General features: G+C 42.9%; 1 protein-coding gene across 1 annotated transcript in view; it reads right to left on the bottom strand.

Moving 5' to 3' along the window:
* Positions 1–19,463, bottom strand: part of YIPF4 (Yip1 domain family member 4) — a 90,746-nt gene that overhangs the window by 53,143 nt on the left and 18,140 nt on the right. The window contains exon 2 of the mRNA XM_077283025.1: positions 7,919–8,072. Coding sequence (XP_077139140.1) covers positions 7,919–8,072 — 154 coding nt within the window. The remainder of the gene's footprint in view (positions 1–7,918; positions 8,073–19,463) is intronic.

The raw sequence follows: 19,463 nt of genomic DNA, 5'->3' as shown, positions 1-19,463 counted from the left end.
TGGGTAGCTCCTTTACCCTTTCGTTTCCCAAGATCGAGGTTGCCGAACAACCTGCAGCAAGCAACTGCGAGGTTCTCATCCTTAAAGCGTACCCTAAAGAGGAAACCAGAGATGGAGAAGTATTTCATTGACTTTATGCAGAACATCTTTGACAGAAATCATGCTGAACCTGCGCCACCACTGAGGGAGGGAGAAGAATGTTGGTATCTTCCATCCTTTGGTGTCTATCACCCTCGCAAGCCTAATCAGATCAGAGTGGTGTTTGACTCCAGTGCTCAGTTTGAAGGCCTCTCTCTCAATAACCTGCTCCTAACTGGGCCCAACCTGAACAACAGCCTCCTTGGAGTATTGATCCGCTTCAGACAAGAACCTGTTGCCATAATGGCCGACATTCAGCAGATGTTTCATTGCTTCATCGTGAAAGAAGACAACAGAAACTATCTTAGGTTCCTATGGCACAAAGACAACCAACAATCAGGTCATAGACTACCGGATGAAGGTCCATGTCTTCGGCAACAGTCCCTCACCTGCTGTGGCGATCTATGGACTGAGACGGACAGCCCAGGAAGGTGAGAGAGAGTACGGATCCGATGCTCGGCAATTTGTAGAGAAGAACTTTTACGTGGACGATGGGCTCAAGTCCTTGCCCACAAGTGAAGATGCAATTAACCTACTCTCCAGGACACAGGAAATGCTATCCACATCAAACCTCAGACTCCACAAGATTATCTCTAACAGTCAAGAGGTAATGAACGCGTTTCCATCTGAGGACCATGCCTCAAACCTAAAGGACCTCGACTTGGGTTCTGATGTTCCTCCAACACAGCGCAGCCTTGGTCTACTGTGGGATATCAAACTGGACACCTTCACCTTCCAAGTGTCACCCTATGACAAACCCTTTACCAAACGGGGAGTCCTATCTGTCATAAATAGCATCTATGATCCTCTCGGGTTTGTAGCACCCATCACTATTCAAGGCAAGATATTGTTAAGACAGCTTACGGCCGAGAACACGGATTGGGACACCCCGCTGCCAACTCAGAAACAGCAAAGGTGGGAGGCATGGAAGAAGTCTCTGGAGTTCTTAGAGCAACTCCAAGTCCCACGTTGTTATTCTCCAAGATCACCTTTGACTGCAATCAGAAGAGAAGTCCATATTTTCTCTGACGCATCTACAGAAGCCATAGCCGCAGTAGCTTATCTGATGACCTTAGGAGCCAACAAGGTACATTGTGGTTTCATCCTGGGTAAGACCAAATTAACTCCAAAGCCTGCACACTCTGTACCCAGACTCGAGCTTTGCGCTGCGGTATTGGCAGTAGAAATTGCTGAAGTAGTACGAGACGAAATGGACATTACAATCGATTCCTTTACCTTCTACACAGACAGCAGGGTGGTACTCGGGTACATTCACAACCAAACGAAGCAGTTCTATACATATGTGAGCAACAGAGTAGAGCGCATCAGAAGTTTTTCTACCCCTGAGCAGTGGCATCACATCTCCACCGATTTAAACCCAGCCGACCAAGGTACAAGACTCACAGCTGCTTCTAAGCTTGGTGACAACATGTGGTTGACGCCTCCCAGTCTCCTGTACGAAGATTTCTGTGTGAACAACACCAAAAATGCTTATGAGCTGGTGGAACCAGATTCTGACAAGGAAATAAGACTAACTATCTCTGTTCACTATACTTCAATGACATTTAGACAAGGTTTGAAGTCTCACCGCTTTGAGCGCTTCTCAAGCTGGTCCTCCGTTGTACGAACTGTAGCTCGTCTTATCCACATTGCTCGCTGTTTTACAAAAGACAAGCCCTCAGGGTGCCATGGTTGGCACGTGTGTAAGAGTCGTCTTACTGCCGACGACATAGACCATGCTGGACAAGTCATCATCAGGTGTGTGCAACAAGAAGAATATTCACATGAGATTGGCAGTATTACCAAAGGAGTCAGTGTGTCCAAAAATAGCACCATACTCGCCTTGAACCCAGTAGTCGATCATCTCAAGTTTCTAAGAGTGGGTGGACGTTTAAGTAAATCAAACCTATACGATAAGGAGCAGAACCCTATCATCATTCCATGTCGACATCACGTCACTACTCTGTTGATTCGACACTATCACGAACGAGTACAGCACCAAGGCAGACATCTTACTGAAGGTGCCATCAGGTCTGCTGGCTTGTGGATCATGGGAATGAAGAGGTGCGTCTCCTCAGTTCTCCATAGATGTGTCAAGTGTCGAAGGTTACGAGGAAAACACCAACATCAACAAATGGCGAACCTCCCAGCAGATCGACTAAGCATGGACCAACCGTTCTCATATGTTGGTGTAGACGTCTTCGGGCCATGGTCGGTTGTTACCAGGAAAACCCATGGAGGAGCCGCGAACAGTAAGCGGTGGGCTGTCCTATTCACCTGTCTCAGTATCCGTGCAGTTCACATCGAGGTAATTGAATCTATGGATACCTCCAGCTTCATCAATGCCCTAAGAAGATTCTTTTCCATCCGGGGACCTGCCAAGCAACTCCGGTCAGACTGCGGCGCAAACTTTGTAGGAGCCTGCAAGGAACTGCAGTTTGACAACTTCTTGTCCGACAATGGATGCACTTGGGTATTCAATCCTCCACACTCTTCACACATGGGTGGGTCTTGGGAACGCATGATTGGAGTTGCACGTAGGATCCTTGACTCCATGTTGCTGGACCATAAACTTCCTCTTACTCATGAAGTTCTGGTCACTTTCCTCGCAGAAGTGTCAGCCATAATAAATGCTAGACCTTTGGTTCCAGTGTCATCCGACCCCGATGCTCCAACGATCCTTACTCCAGCTACACTTCTTACACAAAAGACTGGAGCTGCTACAGTTCCGCCTGGGAATTTCGATAACAAGGACATTTACAAATGTCAGTGGAAGCAAGTACAACATCTGGCTAACGTGTTTTGGCATCGTTGGAAGACTGAATATTTGCACTTGCTTCAAAACCGTCACAAATGGCAGACGCCCAGTCCCAATCTCCAAGAAGGAGACCTAGTTCTTTTAAAGGACAAAGAGGCTCATCGTAATAACTAGCCAATGGGACGTATCACCAAGGTCCTACCCAGTGAGGATGGAAAGACTCGTAAGGTAGAAGTTAAGGTGACAAAAGGGGGCTCTACCCGAACCTTCTTCCGCCCGGTGACTGAACTCGTGCTGCTTCTACTAAAGGAAGACATCACATGAACTGAACATGCTCCCGACGTTGCTCACGGCGGGGAGCATTCCTCCTCGTTCCCTAGTTTTATTGGATATTGACATTTTCCATTGGATTGGACTGTTAATATTCCCTTTGGATTCTGGGTTGGGGGAAGAGTTGGCATGTTTGCGGCTTCCCCAATCTGAAGATGGGTTTTATATACTTGGACTTATCTTTCGCTGTGATCTACGGGTCGACGACAACGAGTTTGACTTAAAAATGTTTGATGTTTATTATCGCATGCATGTTTTCTTTCCTCTTGCCTTTTCAGGTTCGAACGACTTCGAAGAATTGCGGACATCGTGAAATCCAAGGATTTCAGACGGGGAGTGTCATGTCTCACGACTTGAGAAATCATTTAATATTTGCATTGCTTGTGTTCAATCCTTTTTTCTAGGCAGAAGTTTGCCTTTCTCTGTATTTTGTCCCAACTCTCTCCCTGTAGTCTTGTGATGTATGTTTGTTCTCGCCCTCATTCTCCATTTTGTCATCATTCCTCCATCTGTATGCATCTTACTGCATGTCCTCTGTTGAATAGTCCTTTTTACCTGCTACTTTCATCATAATACAAGAATTTCAGTTAAAGCAACCCTCTTTTCCGGAGTCTTCTTACATGAGATCGTGGCTGAGTTAAGCTGTCTGATTAATCGGTATGAAAGTGAGTACAGGTGAATACGGAAGCGCCTAAAAGTAGAGGTCTATCCAAGAACTACTACGTTCTACATATCCATGAGTCAGAATAGTGACAAACTCAAAAAAATGCGATGAGCTGACCGACTATGTAAATATTCCCCCAAAGATGACAGAGGCAGCTTGTATTTAGAACTGATTTTACTGGAGGTAATCTGGTAGACAACTATATACAGTTGTGAGGTAAACGGGTCAGCCTATTCCTTACAGATGAACATTTGCAGACTGGCAGTTTCTCAGTGTGATATTGGCTGCTTTCAGGTTCTCCCTCTGTGGAGACCCTCACTCCGTTACACCTCAGTGGCTGTTTTCTTCCCTCTGAGGTGACTTGCCCTCCCAGAAATGCAGTGAAAATCCTCTCACAATGGTGGCTGTCAATACGCCTTCCCATAAAACCTTTACAAATGTTGTTCCTCCAAGAAAATTCACAATTAAGACAAGAAATTAGAATAACATAGGAAAAACCACATACATTGAAAATTCAAAAATAATGTAATAAAAAAAATACTATGTCAGAAACTTCATGTGATAGATCAAAACTAAGCATATTTTTGGATTCAGCACATCAAACTCCATAAAAAAGACATATTACCTTTGCTAATGATTTTTTTGTGTTGACCAGTGCTATGCAAAGAAACATCAGAAACTGTCCAACACATAGTGGCAGGATGCAAAATGCAAGCAGGAACAGCGCACACCCAACGCCACAACCAGCGAGCATTGTATACAGGAACATTTGCACAGCACATGGGCTAAGTCCCGCTAAGTCCAGGTGGGAGACCCCAGAAAAAGTGGTGGAGAATGAAATGGCTAAAATCCTGTGGGACTTCAACATTCGGACAAATAAGCAGGTGTTGGCTAACCAACCAGACATTGTGTTAGTAGACAAGGCCCAGAAGACAGCAATGATAATATACCGTATGTGGGAGTGCATAGTGCCAGCAACATCAGAAAGAAGGAATATGAGACGCTGGAGAAATACCAGGGCCTCAAAGGAGAACTGGAGAAGATGTGGAATGTTAAGGCAACAGTGATTCCAGTGGTGATAGGAGCACCTGGAGCAGTGACCCCTAAGTTAGGGAAATGTCTACAACAGATCCCAGGAGCAACATTTGAACTTTCTGTCCAGAAAAGCGCAATGCTGGGAACAACTAAGATCCTGCGCAGAACCCTCAAAGCACCAGGCCTCTGGTAGAGGACCCGAGAATGAGAAAGGACAAAAACGGCCAACCAAATGTGGGGTGGGCGGAAGTGTGAGAAGGAACATAAAATAGATAGATAGATAGATAGATAGATAGATAGATAGATAGATAGATAGATAGATAGATAGATCATAAAATAAACTCCAAAAAAGGTGCAATACTGTACATCAGAGGTGTCAAACTGCATTCCTCGAGGGCCGCCAACAGGTCATGTTTTCAGGATTTCCTTAGCATTCCACAAGGTGCTGGAATCATTCTGTGCAGGTGATTAAATTATCACCTGTGCAACACAAGGAAATCCTGAAAACATGACCTGTTGGCGGCCCTCGAGGAATGCAGTTTGACACCTCTGCTGTACATTGTTTTTGTTCATGGCAATACAGTAAAATACACATTACAGTACATGGCTGCCCACTCTCCCCAGTCCCACAAGCTCGCTGCCTCGGGGTAATCCTTGACGCTGATCTCTCCTTCAAACCACATATCCAAGCCCTTTCCACTTCCTGCCGACTTCAACTCAAAAATATTTCATGAATCCGTACATTCCTCAACCAAGAATCTGCAAAAACCCTAGTCCATGCCCTCATCATCTCTCGCCTTGACTACTGCAACCTCCTGCTCTGTGGCCTCCCCTCTAACACACTCGCAGCCCTCCAATCTATTCTAAACTCTGCTGCCCGACTAATCCACCTGTCCCCCCGCTATTCCCCGGCCTCTCCCCTCTGTCAATCCCTTCACTGGCTCCCCATTGCCCAGAGACTCCACTACAAAACCCTAACCATGACGTACAAAGCCATCCACAACCTGTCTCCTCCATACATCTGTGACCTCGTCTCCCGGTACTTACATGCAACCTCCGATCCTCACAAGATCTCCTTCTCTACTCCCCTCTTATCTCCTCTTCCCACAATCGTATACAAGATTTCTCTCGCGTATCACCCCTACTCTGGAACCCTCTACCACAACACATCAGACTCTCGCCTACCATCGAAACCTTCAAAAAGAGCCTGAAGACCCACCTCTTCCGACAAGCCTACAACCTGCAGTAATCACCGATCAACCAAACTGCTGCATGACCAGCTCTATCCTCACCTACTGTATTCTCACCCATCCCTTGTAGATTGTGAGCCTTCGTGGGCAGGGTCCTCTCTCCTCCTGTACCAGTTATGACTTGTATTGTTTAAGATTATTGTACTTGTTTTTATTATGTATACCCCTCCTCACAAGTAAAGCGCCATGGAATAAATGGCGCTATAACAATAAATAATAATAATAATAATAATAATAATACACTGTATGATACAGTACAACTCATTCACCATTAGAATTTAAGTCTCTGATTTATAAATTAGTCCAAAATATATGAAAATGGTTGAATTGAGAAAACTGAAAAAGAAAGTAGAAACTAAAACTTAGAAGATATATTTTAAGGCAGGGGTGGGGAACCTTCAGCCATTTACAGCTTGCAATGGCATTTCTTCCAGCCCCCGGGAAGAATCCAGGGGACAGCAAACTCCTGGCAGCCCTCTTATTCCACCCTAGATGGCGAGCACTCACATGCAGCATTCACTACTAAAAACTGCAGCACATGCAGAGGACTGTGTCCTAATGATGGCCAGTGTCAGAACGCTCTTTGTCCCAATGATGAAAGCAGTAGTCGTGTCTCCTATGTAAAGCATAAAGCAGTCTTAGTGTCTCCTATGTGATGTATATACATCACAGTTGCACTGTATCCTACGTGATTTTTATTCAGCAGTCTTAGTGGCTCTTATGTGCTATATACACACCAGCCCCAGTGTATCCTATATGATGTATACACAGCAACCTCAGTGTATCCTATGTGATGTATATATCAGTCTCAGTGTCTCCTATGTGATGTATACAGCAGAGCTCCCATTACTTGAGTTCTACAAACGTGATGTGAGCTGTTATGCATTTCCCACTGTGAGGAGACATGCAGTGTAATATACATCAGTGTTGGGAACACTACTGAGATCAGTTATTAACAAAACCTAGCTCAAAAAGTCGACTGCGCTCCACACTGACGCAAATCTTGAAAAGCAGTTACGAATAACATCATCCATACCACCTAACATCACAACCACAACAAAGAGAAGCAGTTTCAGCTGTCATATTCGAGTTAAATAAATGATTGACCAAATATAGCAGGATAATAAAGTTGACAATTTTGTATATCCTGCGGATTATGGTATGAAAATCCAAACGGACCTTAGCAGAAAAAACTTCCCCAATCCTGTTTTAGTAATTAGAGCACAAGTATAATTGTTATGTACAAACTAGTGTAAGTGGAGTCTCATAATATAGACAAGATTGTTATTGTCAAAGGCTTGGGTGACGAATGTTTCTGAGATAATTGGCCAATTTGAAGGCCAAAGCACTGGTCTTATTGGAGAGAGCAGACACTCTGGTTTCCATAATATATGAGTAATTACAGTAACTATAATTTCAGTTCTTCCATGAAAAATATTGTATTTAACTTTCAAGATTTAGCTATTATAAATTTGATGTGAAATAGGAAATAATATGTGTTGTGGAATATGGAGATCTTGCTTTATGGATCCTGTTCACTTTGGTAACAATTTGCCTGAAGTAAGATGCCCACTCAGTCCTTACAGTTTCCTCCATTATGAAGCTGGATTTTCTCTTTAGCTCTTGAAGGCAACAAAATCTTACATATTGTATGAGTTATTATGGTCACATTAAGCCTACGTATAAAACATAGGCAAAACTTACAGCATACCAAAAAAAATCAAAACCTGAGCAAACACTTACAAAAGAGGCTTATTGTCTTCAGGGTCATTTTCTTCCACTTCTAGCAACCATCCATAGCCTCTTTGTCGTAGAAATGTTGTTGCTGTTGATTCTCTCGTGAAATCTCCACCAAGGTTTAACTTTACATCAGGTGCAGCTATGGAGCCACTGAGGTCTATAGAAAAAAAATATACTAAGTTACCGTAATTCATTTAAAAGATGACTAAGTTTACCGTCACCGTTCTTTTGATATTTTGGGGAAAAAAACAAAACACAAGTCTGACACTGATTTAGGTTCTGCCTTCACGGCCTTCATTCTGCAATAATATGACAATACGACTCCCCAGGACAGTACAATGTCAGCAATACCAAAGTACTGCAATAAGATTTACATTTTTTATAAGTGTATATTTTAAATATGTATATATATGTGTGTATATATATATATATATATATATATATATATATATATATATATATATATATATATACACACACACACACACACACACTCAAATATGCACTTACATACTTCAGCCATTTAAAAAAAATACTAATCCTTGTAAAACAAACTGTTTTGCCATTTTCTGAGACCAGTAACATTTTTCAGGTGATGGAGCGGTAAGAGGGCTTGTTATAACCGCTTTTTATTTGTTATAGGGGATGTCGTACTATGGCCTAAAAACAGCAATTCTGGGGCTTCCATTTTTATTTTTGGCATTTAAAGGGTTATTCCTACAATTGCATTATTTTTCATATAACACTGTATGGATACATATAGGACCATGAACAATGAACAGACCATGAACAATATACCAATTATTTATTGCACCTTTGTGCCTTTTATACCAGCTTTAAGCAGATAAATGGGTGGTACTATTCTTATCTGCTAAAACTACATTTCCCAGGAGCACTTGCTTCTCCTCAGTGCCTCAGACCCTCACTTGATCTCCTGTGCGTTAGTGACTAGCCCTGCTGTGAGTTAGGCTAGGTCCACACTATGTTTCTGGCCATTGTCGGGCACATACACTCAGGAGGTGGGCGCCCAACAGTAGCCACATTTAGGATGGATATTGAGGCATTTGTCCACTATATGATCCCATGGTAAAATAATCCGCTGTCTGGTCTACTGTAAAGAAACATTCTATAGGAAAGTGCAATCTGCTATACAGTTAAATAAAGGAATGCTGAAGCATATTGGGCACACGTTTTGTTCTTCGTTTGGTGAATGGGGGGCCTATGGGAACGTTATAGTATACATCAGGAAAAGCTCCTGACAAAGCTTACAGTTAAGTGCACAGACATAATGTGCACCTAGCCTAAGAAATATGGAAAACCCATAGACCTACAGCAGTACAAACGTATTCTAGAAGCATGGAGGAGAAGCGGGTGAACCACAAAGCACCTTGGTACAGAGAGATGGTGAAACTGACCCAGTCCTAGAACCAATGGACTGCAGCATTTGTTGATACAACTCCTACTTCGCCTACCCTGCCTGCAGCGCTGTTCCTCAACCTGGCATCAGGTATGGTCTGTGACTGTAAATGGACTTCAGGACTCGGGGAGTTTGGTGACTCTGGAAGGGGCCAAACTTCTTCATGTGCTTGTCCCTGGGGTGGAGTGAGGGAAGTCCATGGAGATGCAGAGAACAGTCCCGTGACCCAGGTCGATATAGGCATGGGCTGTGGCTTCGTGTCCCACAAAGTGGCAGTGTGGAAGACACTGCGCAGTGTGTATCTACAGCGCGGCATGGTACTTGTGCAAGTGTTGCAAGTTTGCTTGTATTACTAGACTGATTTCATGTGTCAGTAAAGAACTGAACGTTATAAACCACTGCAATAGTTTATAACAGCGATAAGAGCAGTTAGGCCAGGGTCACATTACCGTAGAATACGGACGAGTGCTATGCGAGAAAACATTGCACTCGGGCCAGTGTTAATCTATGGGGCAGCTCCCATCACCGTATTTTTTCTCAGGCATATTCGAAGTGCGTGTAAAATTGCAGCATGCTATGATTGTACGCGTATACCATCCGAGACTCGCCAACACCAATGCAAGCCTATGGGTGCGAGAAAAACTCAGACGCCACACGGACCATCCATCTAGCTTGTGGCAAATACGCACACATTTTCGCCATTTCATTCAATGGGGAAAAACAGTGAGAAATGTAAAGCCATGTGCATGTTATACGGATGTCATACCGATACATAGGTGCGAGAAAATCGCATCATTGCATTGCAAACGCATTACACACGGATGACCATACGGAGAACACTTGTGCGACACTCGGCAGGGAGACTTGGACCAATTTTTCATACGTTAAGTGTGACTGCAGCCTAAAAGTGAGAGTTGCATAGTGGGACAAAGTATATATATATAAAAAACTTTTTTTTTAAACTGAAATTAAAATACAGATTTTTTTTATCATACCGCCTAAAAAAAGTGGAATAATACGTGATCAAAAGGTCAAGTGTAACAAAAAAAATGGTATAGCTGAAAACGTCATTTTGACACACAAAAAACAATATAAACATAGTATCGATGGTGCCCTTCCCTTCTGAGCCCTGCAGTGTGTCCACACAATTTCCCCCCCCACATATGGGGTATTGGAGCAATCAGGAGAAATTGCACATATTTTGGGGTCCATTTTCTCCTGTTACTTATTGTGAAAATAAAAAAAATTGGGTCTAAAGTAAAATTATTGTAAAAAAAAGTTAAATGCTAATTTTTGCCACCGCACTGCATTACTGCATGTTTTAGGTTCATAAGGCTACGTTCACATTTGCGTTGTGCGCCGCAGCGTCGGCGCCGCAGCGCACAACGCAAACAAAAACGCGGCAAAACGCACGCTAAAACGCTGCGTTTTGCGCCGCATGCGTCCTTTTTGGCCGAAAGTTGGACGCAAAAAAAATGCAACTTGAAGCGTTTCTTGCGTCCAACGCTTGCGGCCATGCGGCGCAAAACGCAGCACAACGCATGTCCATGCGCCCCCATGTTAAATATAGGGGCGCATGACGCATGCGGCGCCGCTGCGGCGCCCGACGCTGCGGCGCTGACCGCAAATGTGAACGTAGCCTAAGATGCACTTTTTTACTCCAAAAATTTGGAGGAAAATGGGGTGCGTCTAATAGTCCGGATGTACCTGCTTTGGCTGTGGATGAGAAGGTGGTGGAGCAGCGGACGAGCAGGTAACAGGAGGAAGGAGCTGGCTGCTGCGGCTAATACTGTGCCCGTTGTTAAAGAGAAATTAATACTCACTGCTCTCCATGCCCATGGAAGTGGACAGAAGTGAATATTCATTCTCATTAGTAGTGGGCACACGTGTTCACCTAGCCACTGCAGGAAGCCGGCGGCTGCGACTAACAGGGGGCCTGCTATTAAAGAGAACTGAATAATCACTGATGCACACGCTCATAGTCCCAGACGTGGGGAGCAGTGAGTATTCTGGCAGCTGTCCTCGGATTGTAAGCAGCGCATGATGTCACTGCCATGCGCTACTTACAAGCATAAATCAGCTGCTGGCATCAGAACAGGATGCTGCGAGGGAGCGCAGGGAAGGCAAGTAGAATGGTATATTTTTAATATTTTTCTGATGGCGGCCATGCATACTGGAATGGGGATGCGATGGGGGCCACGCATACCAGAATGTGGATAAGGGGAGTAATGCATACCAGAATGGAGATGAGGGGACCATGTATACCAGAATAGTGATAGGGGGCCATGTCTCCTGGACTAGGAACATTAATATATATATATATATATATATATATATATATATATATATATATATATATTTTTTTTTTATTTTTTTTTTTTTTTTTTGTGGTGCGGTGACCAATGTGACAGCCAGGGGGTGCTGTGTGTGCGCTGCAGGATGCGCTTGGATGTATAACTGTGGCGATGAGACAAAGTCCGGCAGGATTATAAATGGCCAGTATGTGTGTCGCAGAGGAAGACACTCTGCGTTGTCAGTCTAAAGTTATGTTGTGTTCTGGGACCTGTAGTCCCACAAGTAATGGTGTAGTTCTAATGGGAGACTGGCAGGGCTAGTTATGAGAGATAGGAGGGTCAAACTCGCCACACCCACCCACACTCCCACCCAGGGGAGTGGTTACAGGTATGTAATGTGACCAGGGTGTGGTCACATGTTTTCATGTGGGTTTCCTGTGGGTGGACCCAAAAAATGGTCCAAGTGCAAGGCCCTGGAAGCTTGTGTTGGAAGAACTGGGAAATAGGATTCCTGAATAGCACATGGTTGGGTTTTGGCACTGAGTGGTCTGTGTGTTGGAGTCCCCTGGCAGTGGAGACGTCCTGGAAGCACTGAGAGACCGTCGACCTGGACAGTCCGTGTGGAGGACTTGGGACTGACGTGGAGTCAACCTGTGGAGCAGGAGCTCCTGAGAGGTAAGCCCTGGTATGGGGAAGAGAACTGTGCGCTAACACATGACAGTTGCTGAACTGTGCAGTCACCTGGTGACTGGAGAGATACAGGCGTGTCTACTGAGTGCTTTGTAAAACCACATGTGTTAAAGCTACAGACTATGTGTAAGCTGGTGAAGTACAACCTGACTTACGGTGCGGTTTATGACAATTAATAAACCATATGAGTTGATTTGTCTGAGATATCATGCCTGTATGCGTTATTCTCGTGCAAAGCGAGTGTCTCCCAAGACACGAAGTAAGGGAAACGCTACTATATTACAGACCAAAGGTTTGGACACACCTCATTTAAAGATTTTTCTGTATTTTTATGACTATGAAATTCGTAAAATTGTACATTCACACTGAAGGCATCAAAACTATGAATTAACACATGTGGAATTATACACTTAACAAAAAAGTGTGAAACTACTAAAATTATGTCTTATATTCTAGGTTCTTCAAAGTAGCCAACTTTTACTTTGATGACTGCTTTGCACACTCTTGGTAATCTCTTGATGAGCTTCAAGAGGTAGTCACCAGGAATGGTCTTCCAAAAATCTTGGAGTTCCCAGAGATGCTTAGCACTTGTTGGCCCTTTTGCCTTCACTCTGCGGTCCAGCTCACCCCAAACCATCTCGATTGGGTTCAGGTCTGGTGACTGTGGAGGCCAGATCACTTTCCTTCTTAGTCAAATAGCCCTTACACAGCCTGGAGGCGTGTTCGGGGTCATTGTCCTGTTGAAAAATAAATTATGGTCCAACTAAACGCAAACCGGATGGAATAGCGTGCCGCTGCAAGATGCTGTGGTAGTCATGCTGGCTCAGTATGCCTTCAATTTTGAATAAATCCCCAACAGTGTCACCAGCAAAGCACCCCCACACCATCACACCTCCTCCTCCATGCTTCACGGTGGGAACCAGGCATGTAGAGTCCATCCGTTCATCTTTTCTGCATCGCACAAAGACACGGTGGTAGGAACCAAAGATCTCAAATTTGGACTCATCAGACCAAAGCACAGATTTCCACTGATCTAATGTCCATTCCTTGTGTTCTTTAGCCCAAAAAGTCTCTTCTGCTTGTTCCCTGTCCTTAGCAATGGTTTCCTAGCAGCTATTTTACCATGAAGGCCTGCTGCACAAAGTCTCCTCTTAATAGTTGTTGTAGAGATGTGTCTGCTGCTAAAACTCTGTGTGGCATTGACCTTGTCTCTAATCTGAGCTGCTGTTAACCTGCAATTTGTGGGGCTGGTGACTCGGATAAACTTATCCTCAGAAGCAAAGGTGACTCTTGGTCTTCCTTTCCTGGGGCGGTCCTCATGTGAGCCAGTTTCTTTGTAGCGCTTGATGGTTTTTGCCACTGCACTTGGGGACACTTTCAAAGTTTGCCCAATTTTTCGAACTGACTGACCTTCATTTCTTAAAGTTATGATGGCCACTCATTTTTCTTTACTTAGCTGCTTTTTTCTTGCCATAATACAAATTCTAACAGTCTATTCAGTAGGAATATCAGCTGTGTATCCACCAGACTTCTGCACAACACAACTGATGGTCCCAACCCCATTTATAAGGCAAGAAATCCCACTTATTAAACCTGACAGGGCACAACTGTGAAGTGAAAACCATTCCCAGTGACTACCTCTTGAAGCTCATCAAGAGAATGCCAAGAGTGTGCAAAGCAGTCATCAAAGCAAAAGGTGGCTACTTTGAAGAACCTAGAATATAAGACATATTTTCAGTTGTTTCACACTTTTTTGTTAAAGGGACTCTGTCACCTGAATTTGGAGGGAACAATTTTCAGTCATATGGGCGGGGTTTTCGGGTGTTTGATTCACCCTTTCCTTACCCGCTGGCTGCATGCTGGCTGCAATATTGGATTGAAGTTCATTCTCTGTCCTCCATAGTACATGCCTGCGTAAGGCAAGATTGCCTTGTGCAGGCATGTACTACGGAGGACAGAGAATGAACTTCAATCCAATATTGCAGCCAGCATGCAGCCAGCGGGTAAGGAAAGGGTGAATTAAACACCCGAAAACCCCGCCCATATGACTGAAAATTGTTCCCTCCAAATTCAGGTGAGAGAGTCCCTTTAAGTATATAATTCCACATATGTTAATTCATAGTTTTGATGCCTTCAGTATGAATGTACAATTTTCATAGTCATGAAAATACAGAAAAATCTTTAAATGAGAAGTGGTGTCCAAACTTTTGGTCTGTAATATATATATATATATATTATATATAATATATATATATACACACACACACACACCCACCCACCCACCAGGATGGGGGATATCAGTACATCATCTCTATTTCTATTTTCCGCCTCTAAAACCTGGGTGCATCTTACAGTCTGAAAAATAGTCTAATTCCTGTGAAGCACCTGAAGGTTTAATAAAACTTATTGAATGTGGTTTTGAGCACTTTGAGGGGTTCAGTTTTTTCACGTTTGGGTATTTTCTGTCATATAGGCTTCTCAGTCACTTCAAATGTGATGTGGTCCCTAAGAAAAATGGTTTTGAAAATTTTGTTGGAAAAATGAGAAATCGCTGGTCAACTTTTAACCCTTCTAACTTCCTAAAAAAAAAAAAAAAATTATATATATTTCAAAAAATTTTCTGATGAAAAGCAGACACGTGGGGAATGTTATTTATCAACTATTTTATGTGACATAACTCTAGTTTAAGGGCATAAAAATGAAAAGTTTGAAAATTCTTAAATTTTCACCACATTTAAGATTTTCTCCACAAATAAACGCAAATCACATCGAACACATTTTACCACTGTCATGAAGTACAATATGTCATGAGAAAACAGTCTCAGAATCACCGGGATCCGTTGAAGCACTCCAGAGTTATTACCTCATAAAGTGACAGTGGTCAGAATTGTGAAAATTGGCCTGGCCATTAATGTGAAAACAGGCTTGATGGGTAAAGGGGTAAAAATTACCTTAGGGGGACTAAATAAAAAAAAAAAAAATTAAAATGTAAAGTTTAAATCACACCCCTTTCCCAATTTTAAATGATTAAAATATATATATTTTTTTTTCATGACTTATTTTATATCACTACTTCAATAAAAGTCTGATCTACTAAAATGTAAAATTATTTAAAACATAGGTTGAATGCCGTAAAGAAAAAAAAAAACTCCAAAACACCAGGTTTGCAGTTTTTGGTTTAACACAGTCCTCCCAAAAATGTAATAAAAAGGATTAATATATCGTACAATGATGAAATTGTAGGTTTTTTCTTACAGTTTCACCACACTTGGGTTTTTATTCCATTTTTTCAGCACGATATGGCAAAATGAATGGTGTCAATCAAAACTACACCTCATCCAGGGAAAAAAAAACCTTCACATGGCTATGTCAACTGAAAAATAAACAAATAAAAAAAAAGGATTAAAAAGCAAAAGCGGAAAAAAAAGTCCAGTCCCAAAGAGTGTTAAAAAAAAAAAAAATCAAAGCAAGCCTAGCAAAAACTTGACCACATCATTTAACTCCTTCCCAATATGTGGCGTACCGTATGAAGCCATCATCTCCCTTCACATGATCCTTTTGTCACCATCTTCTTGCGCCTACAGATGTTGAAATCACAGTCCTACCTTCCATTTCCCAATCTGAATAAAATAAATAATAATCCCACCCACAAAAAAAACACACCTGTTTGTTTACATATCTGTAAGACTTCAATCTATTGAATATAAAATTATTTAGGCAAAAAAGAAAAAAAGTCTTGTTAAGCTTCTTTGGTTGCTGTCTCTCCCCCTAAAAAATGCAATAGGAAGCTAAGAACACACTGTACATATTAATACACAAAAGCTCCCCAAGCAAAGAACAGGCTATACAGGTCTATCAGCCTCAAAAGTCTTTTACAAAGTTCACAATTTATTTTAACCACTATAACCTACAGAGCCGATTCATCATGTATAACAATTCTGGTGTAAAATGGTTTTGAAAGGTTACAAAAATTGTTGTGCTAACCATAGTTGCAATTTTGGGGGTTGCATACCAGTCCCAGCCAGCTCCGCCAAATTTTAGATAAGTGGATAGCGCTGAGCTGGGAATAGGTGTCAGACGTTGTGGTGACACCTAGAGAACATTCTTGCAGTGGGCAATTTTACACAAATTTTCCAAATTCAATACGAGTCACATGACTTTTCATGAGTTTGGGACATCTTACGCCATCGCACCCTTCATTAAAGCTGGCATATAAAGCGCTAGTCTTAATGAACCGTGGTGCATGTTTCCTACCGACATAATACTACTTGACCTAAACTGCTGCCAGGTCATTTTTAACGCACATTCAATGCTGTAAAAACAAAAATTAATAATATGGTAAAATAAACGGTCTTAAAGGGAACCTGTTATCCCCAAAATCGAGGGTGAGGTAAGCTCACCGGCATCAGGGGTTTATCTACAGCATTCTGTAATGCTGTAAGTTAAGCCCCCGGATGTATCCTGAAAGATGAAAAAAAGAGGTTAGATTATACTCACCCAGGGGCGGTCCCGCTGCGGTCCAGTCAAATGGGTGTCTCAGGTCCGCTCCGGCGCCTCCTATCTTCATTCCATGAGGTCCTCTTCGGGTCTTTACGCCGCGGCTCCGGCGCACTTTGTCTGCCCTGTTGACGGCAGAGCAAAGTACTGCAGTGCGCAGGCCCCGGACCACTCTGACCTTTCCAGCGACTGCGCACTGCAACAGGGCAGACAAAGTACGCCTGCGCCGGAGCTGCGGCGTGAAGACCAAAAGAGGACGTCATGGAATGAAGATGGGAGGCGCTGTACCGGACCAGAGACGCCCATCGGAGCAGGACCGCCCCTGGGTGAGTATAATCTAACGTCTTTTTCTCATCTTTCAGGTAACATTGACGGCTTATCTACAGCATTACAGAATGCTGTAGATAAGCCCCTAATGACGGTGAGCTTACCTCACCATCGATTTTGGGGGTGACAGGTTCCCTTTAAGTTGATAGAAAAAGAAAAAATGTATGGGTTTTGGAAAGGGAGGCAAAAAACATCAGAAAAAAAATTAGCTCCTATGTGTAAGGGTTAACATAAGCCATCAGTGCCAGATAATGCTGTATAATGAGTCCTCCCCTGGGATGTCCTTATCAGTAGCAGCCAAATGCCCCACTGCCAAAACCTGACTCATTGCCAGCAATGCTGCCCTTTCAGGGGTGGTGAGAAACCACAGTAATCCCAGGGCTTCATGTACTAACACCTGTGTACATAAGATTACAACTAACCCCTGTGGTCACAACACTGGGAAATAGAAATACAAGCTGCTGCTTTACTTCCTCTTATGACGCACTGAACTGTCCAGAAGCAAAATGGACAATTTCAATATCAAACACATGGCTGATAGAAATCAAGTGCACGTGATCCCACCCCAGGCGGATTGCACCAGCATCTGTGGGCGACAAGCTCTGTAACCTCTGGATTGTACAGCCAGTCTGACAGATTTTCAAACTCAATACGCAAGTCTTATGAGGTCTAAGATCTTTTTAGTACGGTAGTTTGAATTGTGAAATCTGGCTACAGACCACCCTTTAAGGTATGTGAACAAGCTGCAGATTTTGCTGCGGATCCACAGCGGTACCGCAGCAGTTTCCCATGAGTTTACATTACAATGTAAACCTATGGAAACCGAAAACGCTGTGCACATGCTGCGGAAAAAAACGAGCGGAAACGCAGCCGTTTACATTCCGCAGCATGTCAATTCTTTGTGCGGAGTCCGCAGCAGTTTTACACCTGCTCCATAATAGAAAACCGCAGGTGTAAAACCGCAGTGGAATCCGCACAAAAACCGTGCTAAATCCGTGATGCAGTGTTTTTGCCCTGCAGATTTATCAAATCCGCTGCGGAAAAATAAGCAGTGGACCATTCTACGTGTTCACATACTCTCACAAAACCAATTTAAGTCACTGTAATAGGTTAACCCTTTTCTGCCAACCTCATGGTAAAGGGGTTATCCAATACAAAAACAACCTATTTTCAATTAATCTGTTTGCCCTATATAAAAATAACAGTTATACTTACCTCCGACCCGGCACCAGCGCTTGTATAACATTATGTCATGTCATGCGATGCCTAGAGCCAATCAGTGACCGCTTCACTCTCACTTCCTCTGGACAAAACTGACACCCAGATTAGTGACAGCTACTGCTCTCTCACTTCCTCCAGATGTCAGTTTTGTCCCAAGGAAGTGAATGTGAAGCGGCCGCTGATTGGCTGCAAGGCTCGCATTACATTATGTTACGCAAGCCCCGATGCCCCACTGGAGGCGAATGTAAGCCATTTCATATGGGGGAAACATTGACTGAGACAGGGTTGTCCGAGTATTGTACAACCCAAATAATTAAAAATGATGAATGGGCACTGTGCCAGAACCCCATATACTGTGACTCGGAACTGATATTAGTCCTGAACACTGATATTGAGTTCTGTTTCCCCCAATGCAGAAGCACTGCCACCAATAAGATACCTGGGTAATACTATTACATCCCTTTTATCAGTAATCTGTATCTGAGAACAGCAAGAACACAGTTGTATTAATACAAACAATAAAAGATAAATGTAAAAAAAAAAAAAAATGCACACTATAAAAAAGTGCACACCTCTACAAATCCGACAAACCAGGTTTAGACATTCTGTGTCACACAAATTGTTCTGCATGGGTGTCAGTTGCTCAGGCATTAATGCATTTCTTTAGACACCAAAAAAGTGAGTAAATTGAAATCACCAAATAAATAAAACCCGAAATTGTACTGATGTAATTAAAAACATAAAATAGATCAGAGGTCCACATGATTAAGACAAGGAATGAGGGTGAGGCGAGGACCCGGGTCAAATAGCTATAAAGCATAAAGGTGAAGGACTACACGCAACAGTAAATCAAATTAGTCACATAAGCAATGTTGTGCAAGATAACCAGTGTATTACAAAAAATCAATGCTGCAATGACCATTAAAGCATTAAGTGCAATGTTTGCCAGTGTGGAAGTCACAAAAAATCCCCAAACAGAGGTCATTCACAAAAATGAGAAACAGAGGCCATACATACCGTATTTTTCGGACTATGAGACGCACTTTTTCCTCAAAAATTTTTTGGGAAACCGGGGGTACGTCTTATAGTCAGAATATACCGT

This window comes from Ranitomeya variabilis, chromosome 2, assembly GCF_051348905.1.
Source record: "Ranitomeya variabilis isolate aRanVar5 chromosome 2, aRanVar5.hap1, whole genome shotgun sequence".
NCBI lineage: Eukaryota > Metazoa > Chordata > Amphibia > Anura > Dendrobatidae > Ranitomeya > Ranitomeya variabilis.
Note: the sequence above shows the minus strand (reverse complement) of the source record. Positions and strands in the feature narration are given on the sequence as shown.